We start from the raw sequence: 15,141 nt of genomic DNA on the forward strand, positions 1-15,141 counted from the left end.
ACAGCCTTGCCAAGACCCTCAAATGTACATGTGGCACGAATGAGAGGGCTTCATTTTAGCGCTACAGCACAGCCACAGCCAGATGAAAAGAGAAGGAGACTAATGCTGAGTGAAGAAGAATATATCCCAGGCCGGGCGCTCCTCGCTCCTACCCGCCAGCTAGTCTCATATCGTCTTCGCCCAAATATTGGAATGAACCATCAGGTGCAATGCCTGCCAAACGATCCATCTCTCAAACCAAGCCGTTCAGATATGTCGATGTGTGCCAAGTACGCTCTAGTGCGAGCCTTGGAGAGGTCAAAGTTGGCAAAGTTCGCGTCGATGGCTGCTTCCTGATGTCCAAGACGCAGTGGGGTAAGTTCCGTGGGCAGGATGCAGGCCTAATGTATTTGGATCTCACATTTCATCAACCCGCCGACTGCAAGCTTGCACAAGCTACCATTACCATGAACTTCCGTGAGACAGAACGTCGAAGGAGGCAGACTAACACTTCAAGTCTCGAAATCACTGAGTTCTTTGGACCACAAATCCTCACTGGAGAGAAACGCGAACGCCAAGTGTCGAAGACCTTCGAGGCCACTCCCAAAGTAGGAGCCGCTAATGCTAGTGTTGAAGGCATTGGCATTTCACGAAAGTCCCAAGCAAATTATGCGTCACGGTGGAAATTTACGGGTTCGCGATTTACCAATGACTCCGGTGACGACTCAGATATTTCAAGCAGTCGATACCGTCAGCTTGTTTGGCACCTAGAAGAGAACGAGTTGGAGCGACAGGCCGTCCATCACTCAATTGTGCACACTGCACTTGCCTTTCATCATGATCCCTCTCCATTCTATCTCGACCTGCAGATCGAGGTGAAGATGCAGCGATGGCACCAACGAATTCTACAACGCCTTCTTTGTCCGCCGCGGGATCAGAAAGCTCTCACTCGAGCTAAGATCAAGCCCGTCATTCCCGAAACAGACGATCCGCTCTTTACAAAATTAGTTAAGAATATAAATCAAACAATGGTAGAAGAGAACCTACAACCAGTGGCAGGTAAGTCTCTCTGGAGAGTGGCAACTCATGGAGAAATATTCATTGAATGAGCTACAGAGGTATCGGACCCCAAGCCTGCCGCCTTCGCCGATGACACACAAGAGAATGATCCCGAGTCAGGATTGACCAACATCTCGCTTCCGAATGAAGCTTTGCTGGTGCTCGCACGGCAGCTGACTGGAAATCAAACCCCGAGTACATTGGCGTTGCCTGGGAGCTGCTCGGCTGCATCCACACAGACCGTAAACAGCTCCGACTCTACCCTTGTCGAATCCGAGACGGTAAGCCAGCCTGATTACCAGGAGGAAATAAAATCTGCCAGCTGTAAGACCGGTGATCCGGTAACCGTCTATCTTCCCAAAGAGAGCATTAAGACTGCTACAATCCAGGAGCATGCATCCCTCGTGGCGCTCTACGGAGTGCGACATACCTCGCAATTTCTGGCGGCTTTGATAGCATGGCTAATCCTGGGCTTGAGTGCACTGCACGCGGGGCTTACACGAGCGGTTAGGGATCATGAAAAGTACTGATATCGCATCATGATGCGGTTAGACTACGTCGACTTTAAGTCTTGGGCTTCGAAGCTAGGTTGAAGTTCCTGATTTGTTATGCCCCATCTGCATACATTTCTTTCGAATTAGTTATAGAGCGCTTGTATCATAACTCATGATCAGTCATTCACTACCTGGTGTCTAGGCCACTCAGAAATTACTTTATACTATCCAGGCCGGACTGGGCAGCTGAAAAGCTTTCTTGGAGCTCTGGGGATTGTATGCCTCATTTTACCTCTTGAACAGATGGTGTCGATATGATATTCAGAGTGTCCCTCTGGGCTCTTGTAATGCGCTAGTGTTGACTTGAGTCAAGATCATCCCTCTAAACGGACATAACTGAGTATCTCGCAATCCACCTAGGCTCTCGGTTTGTCATGAACTTATAGTAGTAAGAAGTCAACTACATGTCACTCAACGGGTCAGGACATTGACTTACTCCATGCTTTTTTTTTCATAGCGCTGCCTGCTCAACACATAGCTCTGGAAGCTGATCTATTGGTCGGTAGACGTCATTCCAAGTCTACGTATTCGAAATGAGCCCGATGCCAGAAGTACACGGAATACTAGTACTTCTACAATCGGGCCGCTGGGAACCACATACTAGGTTAAACTCAAGCTCGGCCCGGTTACGCAACAACCGGGCCGAGCTTGTCATCGAATGCCATCGCGAGGTGGAAGCCCGTACGCAAATATGGCAAAGTTCGGGAGTGCAAGGAGCCAGAGAACAAAGAAACTCGGCCTGGTGGCGGGGATACTTAGGTTTGCGCTTAGCCATTTGGAGACGTTCCGAGCAAGCCCGGGACATATGCTTCCAGGAATAGAGGGAATAGACTGTAGGGCTGGTCGGTTAAAATGGATAGAAAGGTTGCCTAGCTCGTATTGTTATTTGATGGCTTTTCTCGAACTCCATCTCCGTTCTGTGTGCATAAGACATATCTTTGCCAACCGGGCCAGAATATTCCGTCGAGTGGGCCGTACTATTAATGTGTCATCGTGAGAAGATAAATTAGATCGGAACTAGCACACAATATGCTCTCTGTATACCGGTAGATGACTCAATCGCCCATCCATTCTTTCCGATAAATCCTTTGAAGGCTTGCCGCCTCCTTATGTAGACATTAGCGATTGCGGATGGTAACCCCTAAAAGCTACAAGCGGCCCTAAACCGGCCCGATTTAGACCTCAACCCGATCGACCTTCTCGATAGGTCCACCAGAAATATACCTAGCGACGGTCCCTCCAATTGACTCGCAGCCTTAACTAGTGGCTGATAATTATCTCCCCCGCATTCGATCATCGCTCCTCCCCGCATCGGCCTTACCATCCGTAAACCTGGGGAAAATGTGGAGAACGCGTGGTGCTATACATCATTGCGTCGATGTTGGCCCAATCTGGACTCGTATTCCTGATGTTCGGTAACTACTAAGCGAATGCCGCATGCTATCAGCTGAGTTGGGTGTGAGAAATGTGGCTTGCCACGCATCGCGGGGGCAAACGCGGCGATTTGTGTTGCTTTGTTTGGGGGTTCTTTTTCACTGATATATGGTTGCAGCCTGCTTCGGTTTTCTTTTGGCTCAATTCTATCTGATATATTTCGGACTCGATTTGTTATAGCTGAAGTGAGCCACCATGTCGTCTAAGGACATTGAGAAACCTCCCAGTGTCGAGCGGATCGAAGATATCGATAAGTCTGGGATTAATGATGTGGACTATGATGAGGAGTTTACGCCTGCAGAGCAGCGCAAGATCATTCATCGGGTTGATCGTCGGCTGGTGACTATGGCTGGGTTGGCGTATTGCATTTCGCTTATGGATAGGACGAATCTTAGTATGGCTGCGGTTGCTGGGTAAGTTTCCTGGATTTGGTTGATGAATAGATTATGCTGTGTTGGATTGGCTGTTGACTTGAGGCTAGTATGACGAAGGACTTGCAACTTGGAGTTGGAACTCGCTATGTGAGTTCTACTCTGTCATTTGAGGATGCATATTCTGACGAGGTCTAGTCTGTCGTGATTCTCGTTTTCTTCATACCTTACGTTGTCTTCCAGCCTCCGATGACGGTCATCATCCGGAAAGTAGGCCCGACTTTGTTTCTGGGAACGCTGGTCATATCATGGGGAGCAATACTTGTTGTACGTTGACTCTGTTCTCTAAACCCCTGCGAAACTAGAAGCCTGACAGTTGCTGCTCTAGGGGATGGGATTCGTCAAGAATTGGAAGCAAATGGTCGCAATCCGTGTGCTCCTTGGTGCGTTGGAAGCAGGTGAGTGTGACTTGGTGTTACAATTCTTTGCCTTGTATAATTGGCTCAAATATCTTCTTGCAGGTTACTTCCCGGGCTGTGTGTACCTTCTTTCAAGTTGGTACGTCCGATGTAAGTTACGCAGACCAACATTCATGTAATTTGGCTGACAACACAGATGACATCCAAAAGCGATACTCGGTCTTTTACCTTATCGGTTGTGTAGCCTCAGCACTAGCCGGTGTACTTGCCTTTGGTCTGATGCAGATGGGAGGCATTCAGGGCATATCAGGGTGGAGATGGATATTCATAATGGAGGGCGTGGTATGTTTTTAATCCGAACAAGGAGACATTGTGTTAATTTTCCTAGATTACGGGCGTTATCGGACTGTTGACCTTTGTCTTCATGGTCGACTTTCCCGAAAAGGCACACAAGTCCTGGAAGTTCCTGAATGAGAGGGAGAGTGCATTCATCGTCCGACGCATCAACCGAGACCGTGCCGATGGAAATGGGGAGCCATTCACCTTCAAGCGATTCTTCAGCCCTGCGCTTGACCTGAAGATATGGGGTTTCGCATTGATTTGCCTGTCAGTTCTCTTCACGCCATTATTCATATTAAGATCTGACAACAAGCAGATGCAGCACAACGGGGGCATACGCCATCGCGTACTTTCTCCCCATCATCCTCCAAGACGGAATGGGCTTCAGCACCGGCGCCGCACAGTGTCTAGTTGCACCTCCCTACGGCTTCGCGGGCATCGTGATGTATACAACAGCCTGGGTAAGCGATCGGTATCGCATACGGGGACCAATTGTGGCGTTTAACGCCGTAGTCGGCATCATCGGCCTTCCGTTGATGGGATTTGCCAAAGGCAATGCAGCGCGATACGTGGGAGTGTTCCTGGTAGTCGCGGGGGCAAATTCCAATATTCCCGCTGTCATGGCCTATCAAGCCAACAATATCCGGGGCCAGTGGACGCGCGCGTTCTGCAGCGCGACGCTGATTGGAGTTGGAGCCATTGGTGGCATCCTCAGTAGTCTGGTTTTTCAGTCGAAAGATGCGCCCGAATATAGACCGGGGATATGGACAACTATTGCGTGAGTATTCTTGATTTTAACTGTGTGTTGGTTGCACTAAGCTAAGTGTGATACAGGTGCAACCTTGTTACGATGATCACAGTGGCTGCTCTGAGTGTGTGGTTCCGATATGCGAATAAGCAAGCCGATCGGGGAGAGCGTGTTATCGAGGGGTCCGCCGATTTCCGGTATACTATCTAGGACGGGAAAGTAGGGTTTTTATATTTGATTTTGTATTGTGTGGATTTGGGCTGGTATCTCTGTCGGATGGGATATGAAATTACTACCTAGTATTCCGTTAATGTTTGTGCCGTCAAATGCTGGAGATAGCCAATGATGTGGAGCGCAATGGAATTGCCCGTCGGGAAAGCAGCCGGGGTGTTCGTGTTCTAGATCGGGAGCTGCACGCTACTATCTATATTCTTGCATAACTACTGCATTGTGTAAGCAAGGATGTGTAATGCCCATAATTATCAGATGAGTAAGACTGCAGAGTACCAGTAAAGTGCTGAGGCTAGTTGCACACAGTAATGTATGTCAAAGACTGAGAGATTAAAAGTTCAAGTTGCAGCAGCGCACAGCTCGCAAGGGGGACTCTTACCGACGGGCCCAGCTCCACGGGGAAAGTCATGATTGCATCACCGGGGAACGCTATCGGAGGAGCTTCCATTGCGGAGGGAGGCTGTTCTTTTCCCTCATTCAACATTTCGTATACGTCAATTGGTGAGAAAATTAGCAGTGGGGCATGTGCTCAGTGAGATATATTTAGTCCGCCATAGATTATCTTTAAGAACTGGGTATAACGAAAGAAACTGTGCAAGAACTGATCAAACAGATAAATGCAGGCAAGCATTTCCCGCGGGAAAGTGAATCTTATCGCGGGCTTATCGCAAATGGCGGGGCTCCATCGCGAGGGACCGGAGCTGTATCTAGTCTTGTGATTGGCCCGGGACCAGCGTTATCGGCCGGACAGACAGTTTCCCGACACGAGTATCCGTGGCGCCCGCGGTCGAGGAGGATTAATTATTCTTGCTATCTGCTCCCCTCCAGTCTATTCTTTTTCTTTGTATCACTCATCGTCGCAATTAATTTCATCTTCTCTCCTCTCTCCTCCTCATCTCCCTTACCTCCTTCTACTCAACTGTGTTGCGCAATCTCATGTGCTGAAGTCTCGCGCAACCGGGTCTATACCTCCCCTTCCCTAGACTCCCCTCCTCCCCACTCACCTACCTACCGTCCGCCATTCTTGAAATCGTTGGACCAGTTCAATTGTAGGTATGGCTGCATCTTTGTGCGCTCTGCGCGGCACTCGCCAGCTGGCGCTGCGCTCTCGTTTGCGCGCTGCTCCCTCACCAATTGCGGTGCGGAGAGCTTCTCCCTTGATTCGTTCCCTTCACACCACCACACAGCAGTCGCCCTCTGCACGACGGCCCGTCTACACCAGCTCCGTCGCGGATCATGGCGTGCCTCATCCCCCGGATCTTTTCCAACCCCTCGATACCTTCCCCAGACGTCATATTGGCCCCAATCCCGATGCTGCCAAGGAGATGCTTGCCACCCTGGATCCTCCGGTGGCGTCGCTGGATGAGTTCGTCAAGCAAGTGCTGCCGGCGGACATCCTATCCAAGAAGGACCTAAAGGTGTCTGCTCCGCACTCCACCGCCAATCTTCCCCACAGCAGCGTGCACGGTGGTCTGGGAGAGACGGATATGCTGAAGCTCTTGGATACCTACCGCAAGCAAATCGATGTTTCGGGCAAGACATACCTCGGAACGGGCTACTACCCGACCATTGTGCCCCCGGTCGTCCTCCGTAACGTCCTGGAGAACCCGGCATGGTACACCAGCTACACTCCCTACCAGCCGGAGATCAGTCAGGGCCGTCTCGAGTCCCTTTTGAACTTCCAGACGCTGACTGCCGATCTCACTGGTCTGCCCTTCGCCAATGCCTCGGTTTTGGATGAAGGTACTGCGGCCGCTGAGGCCATGACCATGTCCTTGGCCACCCTGCCCATGTCGAAGCAGAAGAAGGCCGGCAAGGCTTACGTGGTGTCTCACCTCTGCCACCCTCAGACAATTGCGGTGATGCGCTCCCGGGCAGAGGGCTTCGGCATCAATCTGGTGGTTGGCGATATTCTGGCGGATGACTTTAAGCTGGTCAAGGAGCAGGGTGACAAACTGATTGGTGTTTTGGCTCAGTACCCCGACACCGAAGGTGGTATCTACGACTTCCAGTCTCTGAGTGACACGATCCACGGCAACGGTGGTACCTTCAGTGTTGCTACTGACCTTCTGGCTTTGACTCTGCTCAAGGCACCTGGCGAGTTCGGTGCCGACATTGCGTTTGGAAGCGCCCAGAGACTGGGTGTCCCCATGGGATACGGTGGTCCTCATGCTGCCTTCTTTGCCTGCGCGGACAAGTACAAGCGTAAGGTCCCCGGTCGTGTGGTGGGTGTCTCCAAGGACCGTCTGGGCAACCGTGCCCTGAGATTGGCCCTGCAGACTCGTGAACAGCACATCCGCCGTGAGAAGGCCACTAGCAACATTTGCACAGCTCAAGCCCTCCTTGCCAACATGACCGCCATGTATGCTGTCTATCACGGACCTGCTGGCTTGAAGGCTATCGCCCAGCGCATCATGTCGATGACCACTACTCTGCAGGCGAAGCTCGCCGGCTTGGGTTACAACGTCCCGATCAAGTCGAACAGCGCTGATGGTGGCGCTCTCTTTGACACGGTTGTTGTCGAGCTGTCCGGTGCCCAAGAAACCGATACCATCATTGCGGCTGCTCGTGAGCAGTCCATGTTCCTCCGCCGGCTGAGCGACACCAAGGTCGGAATCTCTCTGGACGAGACTGTCGGCCGTGAGGAGGTGAAGTCTATCCTCAAGGTGTTTGCCGCCCACACCTCCAAGGCCGAGGTTGGCTTGGAAGAGGATCTGGCTGTTGCTCCTGTTCCCGCCAGCCTGGAGCGTACCTCTGCCTACCTGACCCACCCCGTGTTCAACACCCACCACTCCGAAACGGAAATGCTGCGTTATATCCGTCACCTCGAGTCCAAGGATTTGTCCCTGGCCCACTCCATGATCCCTCTTGGATCCTGCACCATGAAGCTCAACGCAACCACGGAGATGATTCCGGTCTCGTGGCCTGAATTCTCTCAGATGCACCCGTTCCTGCCGGCTGATGTAGCCAAGGGATACACCCAGATGATCGATGACCTCGAGCAGCAGCTCGCAGACATCACCGGCATGGCCGAAGTCACCGTGCAGCCCAACTCCGGTGCGCAGGGTGAGTTCGCTGGTCTGCGTGTTATCAAGAAGTACCAGGAGGCCCACGAAGGCGACAAGCGCAACATCTGCCTGATCCCCGTCTCGGCTCACGGTACCAACCCTGCCAGTGCTGCCATGGCTGGTATGCGCGTGGTGACTATCAAGTGCGACACCAAGACCGGTAACCTGGACCTGGAAGACTTGAAGGCCAAGTGTGAGAAGCACAAGGATGAGCTGGCAGCCGTGATGATCACCTACCCAAGCACCTTTGGTGTGTATGAGCCCGGCATCAAGCAGGCCTGTGAGATCGTCCACCAGCATGGCGGCCAGGTTTACATGGACGGTGCCAACATGAACGCCCAGATCGGTCTGTGCTCTCCTGGCGAGATTGGTGCCGATGTGTGCCACTTGAACCTGCACAAGACCTTCTGTATCCCCCACGGTGGCGGTGGTCCTGGTGTCGGTCCCATTGGTGTGGCCGAGCACCTGCGGCCCTACCTTCCCTCTCACCCGGGCAGCGAGTACCTTCAGTCCAAGCGGTCCGAGTCGTCCTCGCCCCCGATCAGCGCTGCTCCCTGGGGTAGCGCTAGCATCCTGCCCATCACCTTCAACTACATCAACATGATGGGATCCAAGGGTCTTACACACGCAACAAAGATCACACTGCTCAACGCTAACTACATCCTGGCCCGTCTCAAGGACCACTACCCTATCCTATACACCAACGAGAACGGCCGCTGTGCCCACGAGTTCATCCTCGATGTGCGCAAGTTCAAGGACACTTGCGGCGTTGAGGCTATTGATATCGCCAAGCGTCTGCAGGACTACGGCTTCCACGCCCCGACCATGTCGTGGCCCGTGGCCAACACGCTGATGATCGAGCCCACCGAGTCGGAGAACAAGGCGGAGCTTGACCGGTTCTGCGATGCCCTCATCTCCATCCGGGAGGAGATCGCCGCCGTCGAGAGCGGCGCCCAGCCCCAGGAGGGCAATGTGCTGAAGATGGCACCGCACACCCAGCGTGACCTGTTGTCCAGCGAGTGGAACCGGCCATACACCCGCGAGACGGCGGCTTACCCGTTGCCGTACCTGGTGGAGAAGAAGTTCTGGCCTTCGGTGACACGTGTAGATGATGGTAAGTACCTATCCCACTGTTTTCATGAAGACTTGTGCTAATAATTTGCAGCATACGGTGACCAGAACCTCTTCTGTACCTGCGGACCGGTGGAGGATAGCGAGTAGATAGTCTATGATACCCATGTGTACGATTGCGTTTGATACCATATTTTCAACATTCTGGATTGGGAATTGCATATTGATACGACTTGCATGACCAGCGATTCAACATTGTCATGATAGACAAGGATGGCGTTTTAGAAATAATAATAAAAATATGAATGTTCCATCAATCAATCATTTATTCCAGTTGCAAACAAGCCAAACATAAGATTTCCATCCCAGATAGGCAATCCGTATCTTATCGTCACACTAGCCGCTTTCAGGATCGGAGCCGGCCGAGCAGCCCCGGAACCGGACGCGACGGGCCTCACTATAAGACAGCCATCTGCTGGGCTGTTGCACTTTGTCGATTTTCTGTTCCGGAGTTTTGGACGGCTGCAGTTCTAAATCGCCATCGCATAGCGGATTGATCTCAATCCAGTACTTTGAATCGAGCCGAAGTGCGTGCAGCACCTGCATCACCCCGCGTCAACTTTCCACTACCCGCGACGCAGATTGGCACATTCCCCACACAAGCTCCTAGCTAGCAGCTGTCAGCAACGAACCTACCTACATACAACACTCTTTCCTGCATTTACTGCATTAGCACAGCAACATGTCTCCCCAATATACCCTCTTCGTGGGAACCTTCATCCAGCTCCCCCGCTTCAAGTCTGACGAGGGCCACAAGCTCGCCATCACCCGCGGCGCGCTCTGGGTGTCCACTGCTGACGGCACAATCGAGGGATTCGACTGGTCCATTGCCAATGACAGGGACCTGAAGAGATTCCTTCGTCACAAGGGGTGGACTGTCGTGGATGACAAAATTGGCCATAAGGGCAAGCACGGAGTGAAAGTGACATTAGTCGTTGCGCGCGAGGAGGAGAATGAGTTCTTCTTCCCTGGGTTCATCGGCAAGTCCCCCTACCCTACACATCCCAACTCACCAGCATACACCACTAATACAGAGGAACATCGAATAGACACACACATCCACGCCCCCCAGTACCCCAACGCCGGCCTCTTCGGCGACGCCGGCCTCCTCCACTGGCTCCTAAACTACACATTCCCCATCGAATCCTCCTTCGGCAGCACCAAATTCCCCTCCATCCCTCCTCCCAACGCCTACCGCGTCTACAACCAAGTCATCGCCCGTACCCTCGCAAACGGCACGACCTGCGCCTCCTACTTCGCTACCATCCACGTCCCCGCCACCAACCTCCTCGCCTCCCTCTGCCTCGCCCGCGGCCAACGCGCCCTCATCGGCCGCGTCTGCATGGACCGTCCCGAGCAATGCCCCGAGTACCTTCGCGACGAGTCCCCCGACATCGCCATCGACAAGACCCAAGCCAGCATCGACCACATCCACACCATCGACCCTGAGGGCGCCCTCATCAAACCCATCGTGACCCCGCGGTTCGCTCCCTCATGTACCCCGCGCTCATTAGGGAAGTTATCCAAGCTCGCGGCGAGCTACTCGCCCCCGCTGCATATCCAGACGCATCTCGCTGAGAACCTGGATGAGCTGAAACTCGTGCACGATCTCTATCCAGAAGCAAGGGATTACACCTCCGCGTACAACTACTTCAAATTGCTCACCCCGCGGACGATCCTCGCGCACTGCGTGCATCTCTCTGATGACGAGCGCATTATGATCGCCGATAATCACGCAAAGCTGTCCCACTGCCCCGCGTCCAACTCGGCCCTCGGCTCGGGGATCTGCGAAGTCCGCAAGGCCATCGACTCCGGCATCACGGTGGGACTAGGAACCGACGTAAGCGGCGGATATAGTCCTAGCATACTGGAAACGGTTCGCCAGGCGTGCCTAGTATCAAGGTTACTTCCTCATATGTCTGGAACTTCTGAAGGGCAAAATAAGGATAATGACGGAGTACCGAGAGAGGTCCTATCCATTGAAGAAGCACTCTACCTCGCCACGCGCGGCGGAGCAGCGGTGGTCGACATGGCGGACCAAATTGGCGGGTTCGATCAGGGGATGGTGTGGGATGCGCAGATGGTGAAGCTGGGGAAGTTTAATCCTGCGGGGAGGTGGGGAAAGACCGGTGGGGTGGAGACTGCGGTGGATGTGTTTGATGAGGGGCAGGAGTGGAAGGAGAAGGTGCACAAGTGGGTGTGGAATGGGGATAGTCGGAATGTGAGGATGGTGTGGGTTGGAGGGAAACTGGTGCATCGGGTTTGGGAGGAGGGAGAGGATAAGAGGGAGGGTGGGGGATGGATGAGGTGGGTGATGGGAGCGGTTGGTGTTGGTGTTGTGGGGTGGGCGGTTGTTAGGAGGTTGGGGGGTAGTAGATGATCAGTATAATGGATTCTGGATTGGCGTTAATACATGACTATATTATAGATGAAGGTGTGGGTATATTATCCTGTTCGTTAGACTAGAAGATATAATCAATTATCCACAAATATCCCAACATAGAGCCACTATCAACATGCATCAACCTATACCAGGACCTATATCCTCTCATACTAGATACCATCCTCACTGAAACAGCTCCACACAATCAAAGATCTAGTAAAACACTCATCAGCCAAACGCACCATCTCATCCCATCTCATCTCACATCAAGGGAAAAACTTACAAAATTCGGGCTCAAAAACTCATCTCCCGAACTCCCCGAGATAACACTAATAGTGATCTACACTCATCAGCACACATCACTCCCACACCTTCACTCACAACATATATCTAAGTAATAGGGTAAGGTGGCATAGCAAACATACCGTATTCTCCCCCTCGACAATCGTCCCCTCAGGAACCGAAACATCATACACCTCGCCGTAGCCTCTATACGCGCCACGAGTCACGCCACGGGAGTTCAGGTTCGTAGGTGCGGATGGCGCTGAGCCTTCGTAGTCGTTTATCTATGTTTATATCTTTAGTCATATTGATTGCAGAGAAAGGAGGAGTGAGGGAATTAGGTACCGTTGCTTGAGGACGTCCTCCTGCGAATGACAGCGTAGTTCCGATACGCAGAGTCGCTGCACCGGTTTGGTCTGATGTCGCGGTGAATTTGATGGTTACTGGGTTGTTGACGGCCTTGAAGACGGCCATGGGGAAGTCAGTTAGCGAGGAGCTGCCGACGGTGTAGGTTAGGGGACCCCAGTCGGACATTCTGGAGTCGGAGGGGTGCATGCGGAGTTGGTTTTCTGCGTTGCGGAAGCCGGTTGGTCTGTTTCATTAATTAGTATATAGAAGTGTAAGTGATGTGGGTGGTTACAGGCAGGTCACTTACTGTCCGTCCCAATCGCCAATCTTGAAGATAGTCGTTCCTGTTTTGACGGAGCCGGAAATGTTCTTGGTTGTGCTCGAGCCGGCGCTGACGGTCACTTCGCTGGTAGCGACGACGTACTCGCCCTGGTAGTAGACCATGGTGTATGTTCCTGGCTTCATGGCGGGCGAGGTGAAGCTGCCTGAGGAGGATGTGTAGGTCCAGTATTGGGCGTCGTCGTTGTACCTGTCCGGTTAGCTGGGGTGGGTTGATAGGTTGGGTGAGAGGGCGTACCAGTGAACGACCCAGTCGAAGCTGGAGTCAGCGCCTGACGCGGTGCCCGATACGGTTCCCCTGTCTGCTTCGGCGACGTAGCCTTCGATGTCGAGGTCTGCGAAGAAGGACGTGTCGATGTCGGTGCTGGGGGTACCGCTGCGGCTGAAGTACATCGAGTACGGTCCGTGGAGACCCATGCGGTAGGACTCGGTTTGAACGTGGCCCGAGTTCTGTTTTGTCAGTAGCTGTGGGTGTGGGCTTAGAGTAGGATACAGAGTAGGATACGTACCATGTACCAGTAGAGGGAGTTGTAGTCGCCTCCGTTGTTGGAGTTGATGTCCCTGAAGCTGTGAGTATTGTTCTTGCGATAGATGCTTTGTACCTACCTGTGGAATGGGCCACCGGAAGAGGTTTCGTATTGGTTGAGGATCATACAGACGCGGTGCTCGTCACCCGCAATGCCTTGACTCAGTCAGCAGGGACCGTGTAGATAGATCAACATCTCTTACAGTGTCTTTGATCGTCAATGAAGCGCTGACTGGAATAGAACTTGCTACGAGTTTCCCCATCGACGAGGAACTGCCGTGAAATTAGCAACGTCTGCGAATGTATCCAAAAGACATACCACGTCAGATCCTTCAATGGCCTCCCCACCGGCAGTGTTGGACACATCGCCGAACGGCTCCTCGTTGGGGAGTTCGTCCGGGTTGAGTCGAGCAATGAATCGCAATTCACCGATAGATGGCTCTGGCGGTTGTTAGATATAATTTCGATGGACTAGCGACAAACTCACCCTCCGTAATGTAGGTGGCCATATGAATAATTGGATCACCATCATGGACAACCATATACTGGGTCAATGTGTCCGTTTCACAGGTCACCTTGATGTAGTCGCCTGCCGTGATCAGCTTGTCATTCTTGCTGTCCAAGATAGATCCAACTTACCACTCTTGGTAGCAGAAACAGTCGCAGTTCCGAGACCGGAGCCGATATGGCTACCCTTGCCGGAGTACTGCAGCTCTGTGCCATAATGCACGATGGAAGTAATATCGCAACTTCCGCGGTCCACAGTAAACACCAGCGAGTTGGGGGAATTGGCGTTTATGACATAAGAATCATCGTTGGTCGTTATGCCAAAATCTGCATTGACGACCCCAGCTGCAAGCGAGAGAAGCGACAGAAGCGACGTTCTGGACAACATCTTGGCGTTTGACAGTGTCATACCAAAGTATATTCCTCGTTAGTTGCGAGCTGACACCTTAAATAATTGATTCCAGCAGGAGTACTGCCGAACCCTGAGTACCGATGGAGCCAGAGCCGTCAAACTAGCGAAGCCTCATGCACAACCCCTGGTCTAAAGTCTTGGACAACGAATAGCTTCCACCAATGGCTGACTTGGCTCTTTCTGCAGCTGAAAAAACATCAGACTTCGATGACGAATTTTCTATTTTGAATGCCATGCATATTCCGGAGTGACCAATATAACATCCTTCCTTATGATCTTGGTTTCTTTCGGCATACTACGCAAAGAGAGAAGCTTCATGTCAAGACTCCAATTGACTTTGAAGGCACAGTGAGTGCTCATGATGTTGTCGATCATTTACCCAATTAATCACTTTGGAGGGCGTCGGACCCCATCTATGTCTTGGCCAGACTCTTCAGTGGTGGACGGACTCGTTTCTTGGCTGGCGGACGGAGGGAGCTCCGCGCGATATCACCTGGTGTGACTGTTTAGCATAAGCGCCAATCCACGAGTCAGAAGTGCCGTTTTTCATGTTAGGTCTCGCGTACTATGAGCTCTCTCCTCAATTTAATCTATTCCTCGCCAAATCTAGACGACGGCAATATGGAAAGCATCCGCACGTGGAAGATGTCTCTATGCCCTCTGGCTGTGTACTCGCTCCGCTAAATGCCAAGAGCTCAAGCTGATGCTGAAACGCACCATATGATGTCCGAGACAGCACCGGTGGACCGTACCTCGTCTCGAGCAATGCCGATCTTTTTAAGCGACATTTGCAGGATGTCTGGTAGTGATTATGCTATCGTGTTCTCGACGTCCTTAATACAGCAACGACTGTTTTGTGTAGATATCCATCCGGTCGTGGGTTGTGTCTGTTTCGAATATTTATAGATGTCAAGCCATGGTGTTCAAAAAAGCTGGCAAGTAGCTCGGTCCTTCCTGATAGAACAGAAGTTATTCTAGACGATGCTATAGCTAAATTTCTCGAGCTGTTGT

The 15,141-nt window shown here is 52.2% G+C and overlaps 4 protein-coding genes across 4 annotated transcripts; all 4 read left to right on the forward strand.

The window, feature by feature from the left end:
* Nucleotides 1-190: 190 nt before the first annotated feature.
* BO79DRAFT_247424 (uncharacterized protein) lies at nucleotides 191-1,568 on the forward strand (the record flags this gene model as incomplete). Its single annotated transcript, XM_025685646.1, has 2 exons — nucleotides 191-1,038; nucleotides 1,096-1,568. Exons 1-2 carry the CDS (start codon nucleotides 210-212, stop codon nucleotides 1,566-1,568), a joined length of 1,302 nt encoding a protein of 433 aa, XP_025536507.1. The 5' UTR covers nucleotides 191-209.
* A 1,653-nt stretch (nucleotides 1,569-3,221) lies between these two features.
* On the forward strand, nucleotides 3,222-5,113 carry BO79DRAFT_273004 (putative phthalate transporter; the record flags this gene model as incomplete). The annotated part of the gene is made up of 9 exons (XM_025687476.1): nucleotides 3,222-3,439; nucleotides 3,508-3,547; nucleotides 3,596-3,724; nucleotides 3,786-3,855; nucleotides 3,919-3,966; nucleotides 4,013-4,158; nucleotides 4,205-4,422; nucleotides 4,472-4,933; nucleotides 4,990-5,113. 9 exons carry the CDS (start codon nucleotides 3,222-3,224, stop codon nucleotides 5,111-5,113), a joined length of 1,455 nt encoding a protein of 484 aa, XP_025536508.1.
* Nucleotides 5,114-6,000: 887 nt separating this feature from the next.
* BO79DRAFT_200718 (glycine decarboxylase subunit P) lies at nucleotides 6,001-9,552 on the forward strand. The gene is made up of 2 exons (XM_025681516.1): nucleotides 6,001-9,316; nucleotides 9,368-9,552. The coding sequence occupies exons 1-2, from the start codon at nucleotides 6,190-6,192 to the stop codon at nucleotides 9,421-9,423; spliced, it is 3,183 nt and encodes a 1,060-aa protein (XP_025536509.1). The 5' UTR covers nucleotides 6,001-6,189; the 3' UTR covers nucleotides 9,424-9,552.
* Nucleotides 9,553-10,015: 463 nt separating this feature from the next.
* BO79DRAFT_231330 (chlorohydrolase family protein) lies at nucleotides 10,016-12,835 on the forward strand (the record flags this gene model as incomplete). The annotated part of the gene is made up of 2 exons (XM_025684151.1): nucleotides 10,016-11,624; nucleotides 12,786-12,835. The coding sequence occupies 2 exons, from the start codon at nucleotides 10,016-10,018 to the stop codon at nucleotides 12,833-12,835; spliced, it is 1,659 nt and encodes a 552-aa protein (XP_025536510.1).
* Nucleotides 12,836-15,141: the final 2,306 nt, after the last annotated feature.

This window comes from Aspergillus costaricaensis, assembly GCF_003184835.1.
Source record: "Aspergillus costaricaensis CBS 115574 unplaced genomic scaffold BO79scaffold_30, whole genome shotgun sequence".
NCBI classification, from domain to species: Eukaryota; Fungi; Ascomycota; class Eurotiomycetes; order Eurotiales; family Aspergillaceae; genus Aspergillus; species Aspergillus costaricensis.

Coding starts and splice junctions, on each gene's coding strand:
- BO79DRAFT_200718 (XM_025681516.1), top strand. CDS start 6,190: ATGGCTGCATCTTTGTGCGCTCTGCGCGGCACTCGCCAGCTGGCGCTG. Junction 9,317..9,367: donor GGTGACACGTGTAGATGATG/GTAAGTACCTAT, acceptor AATAATTTGCAG/CATACGGTGACCAGAACCTC.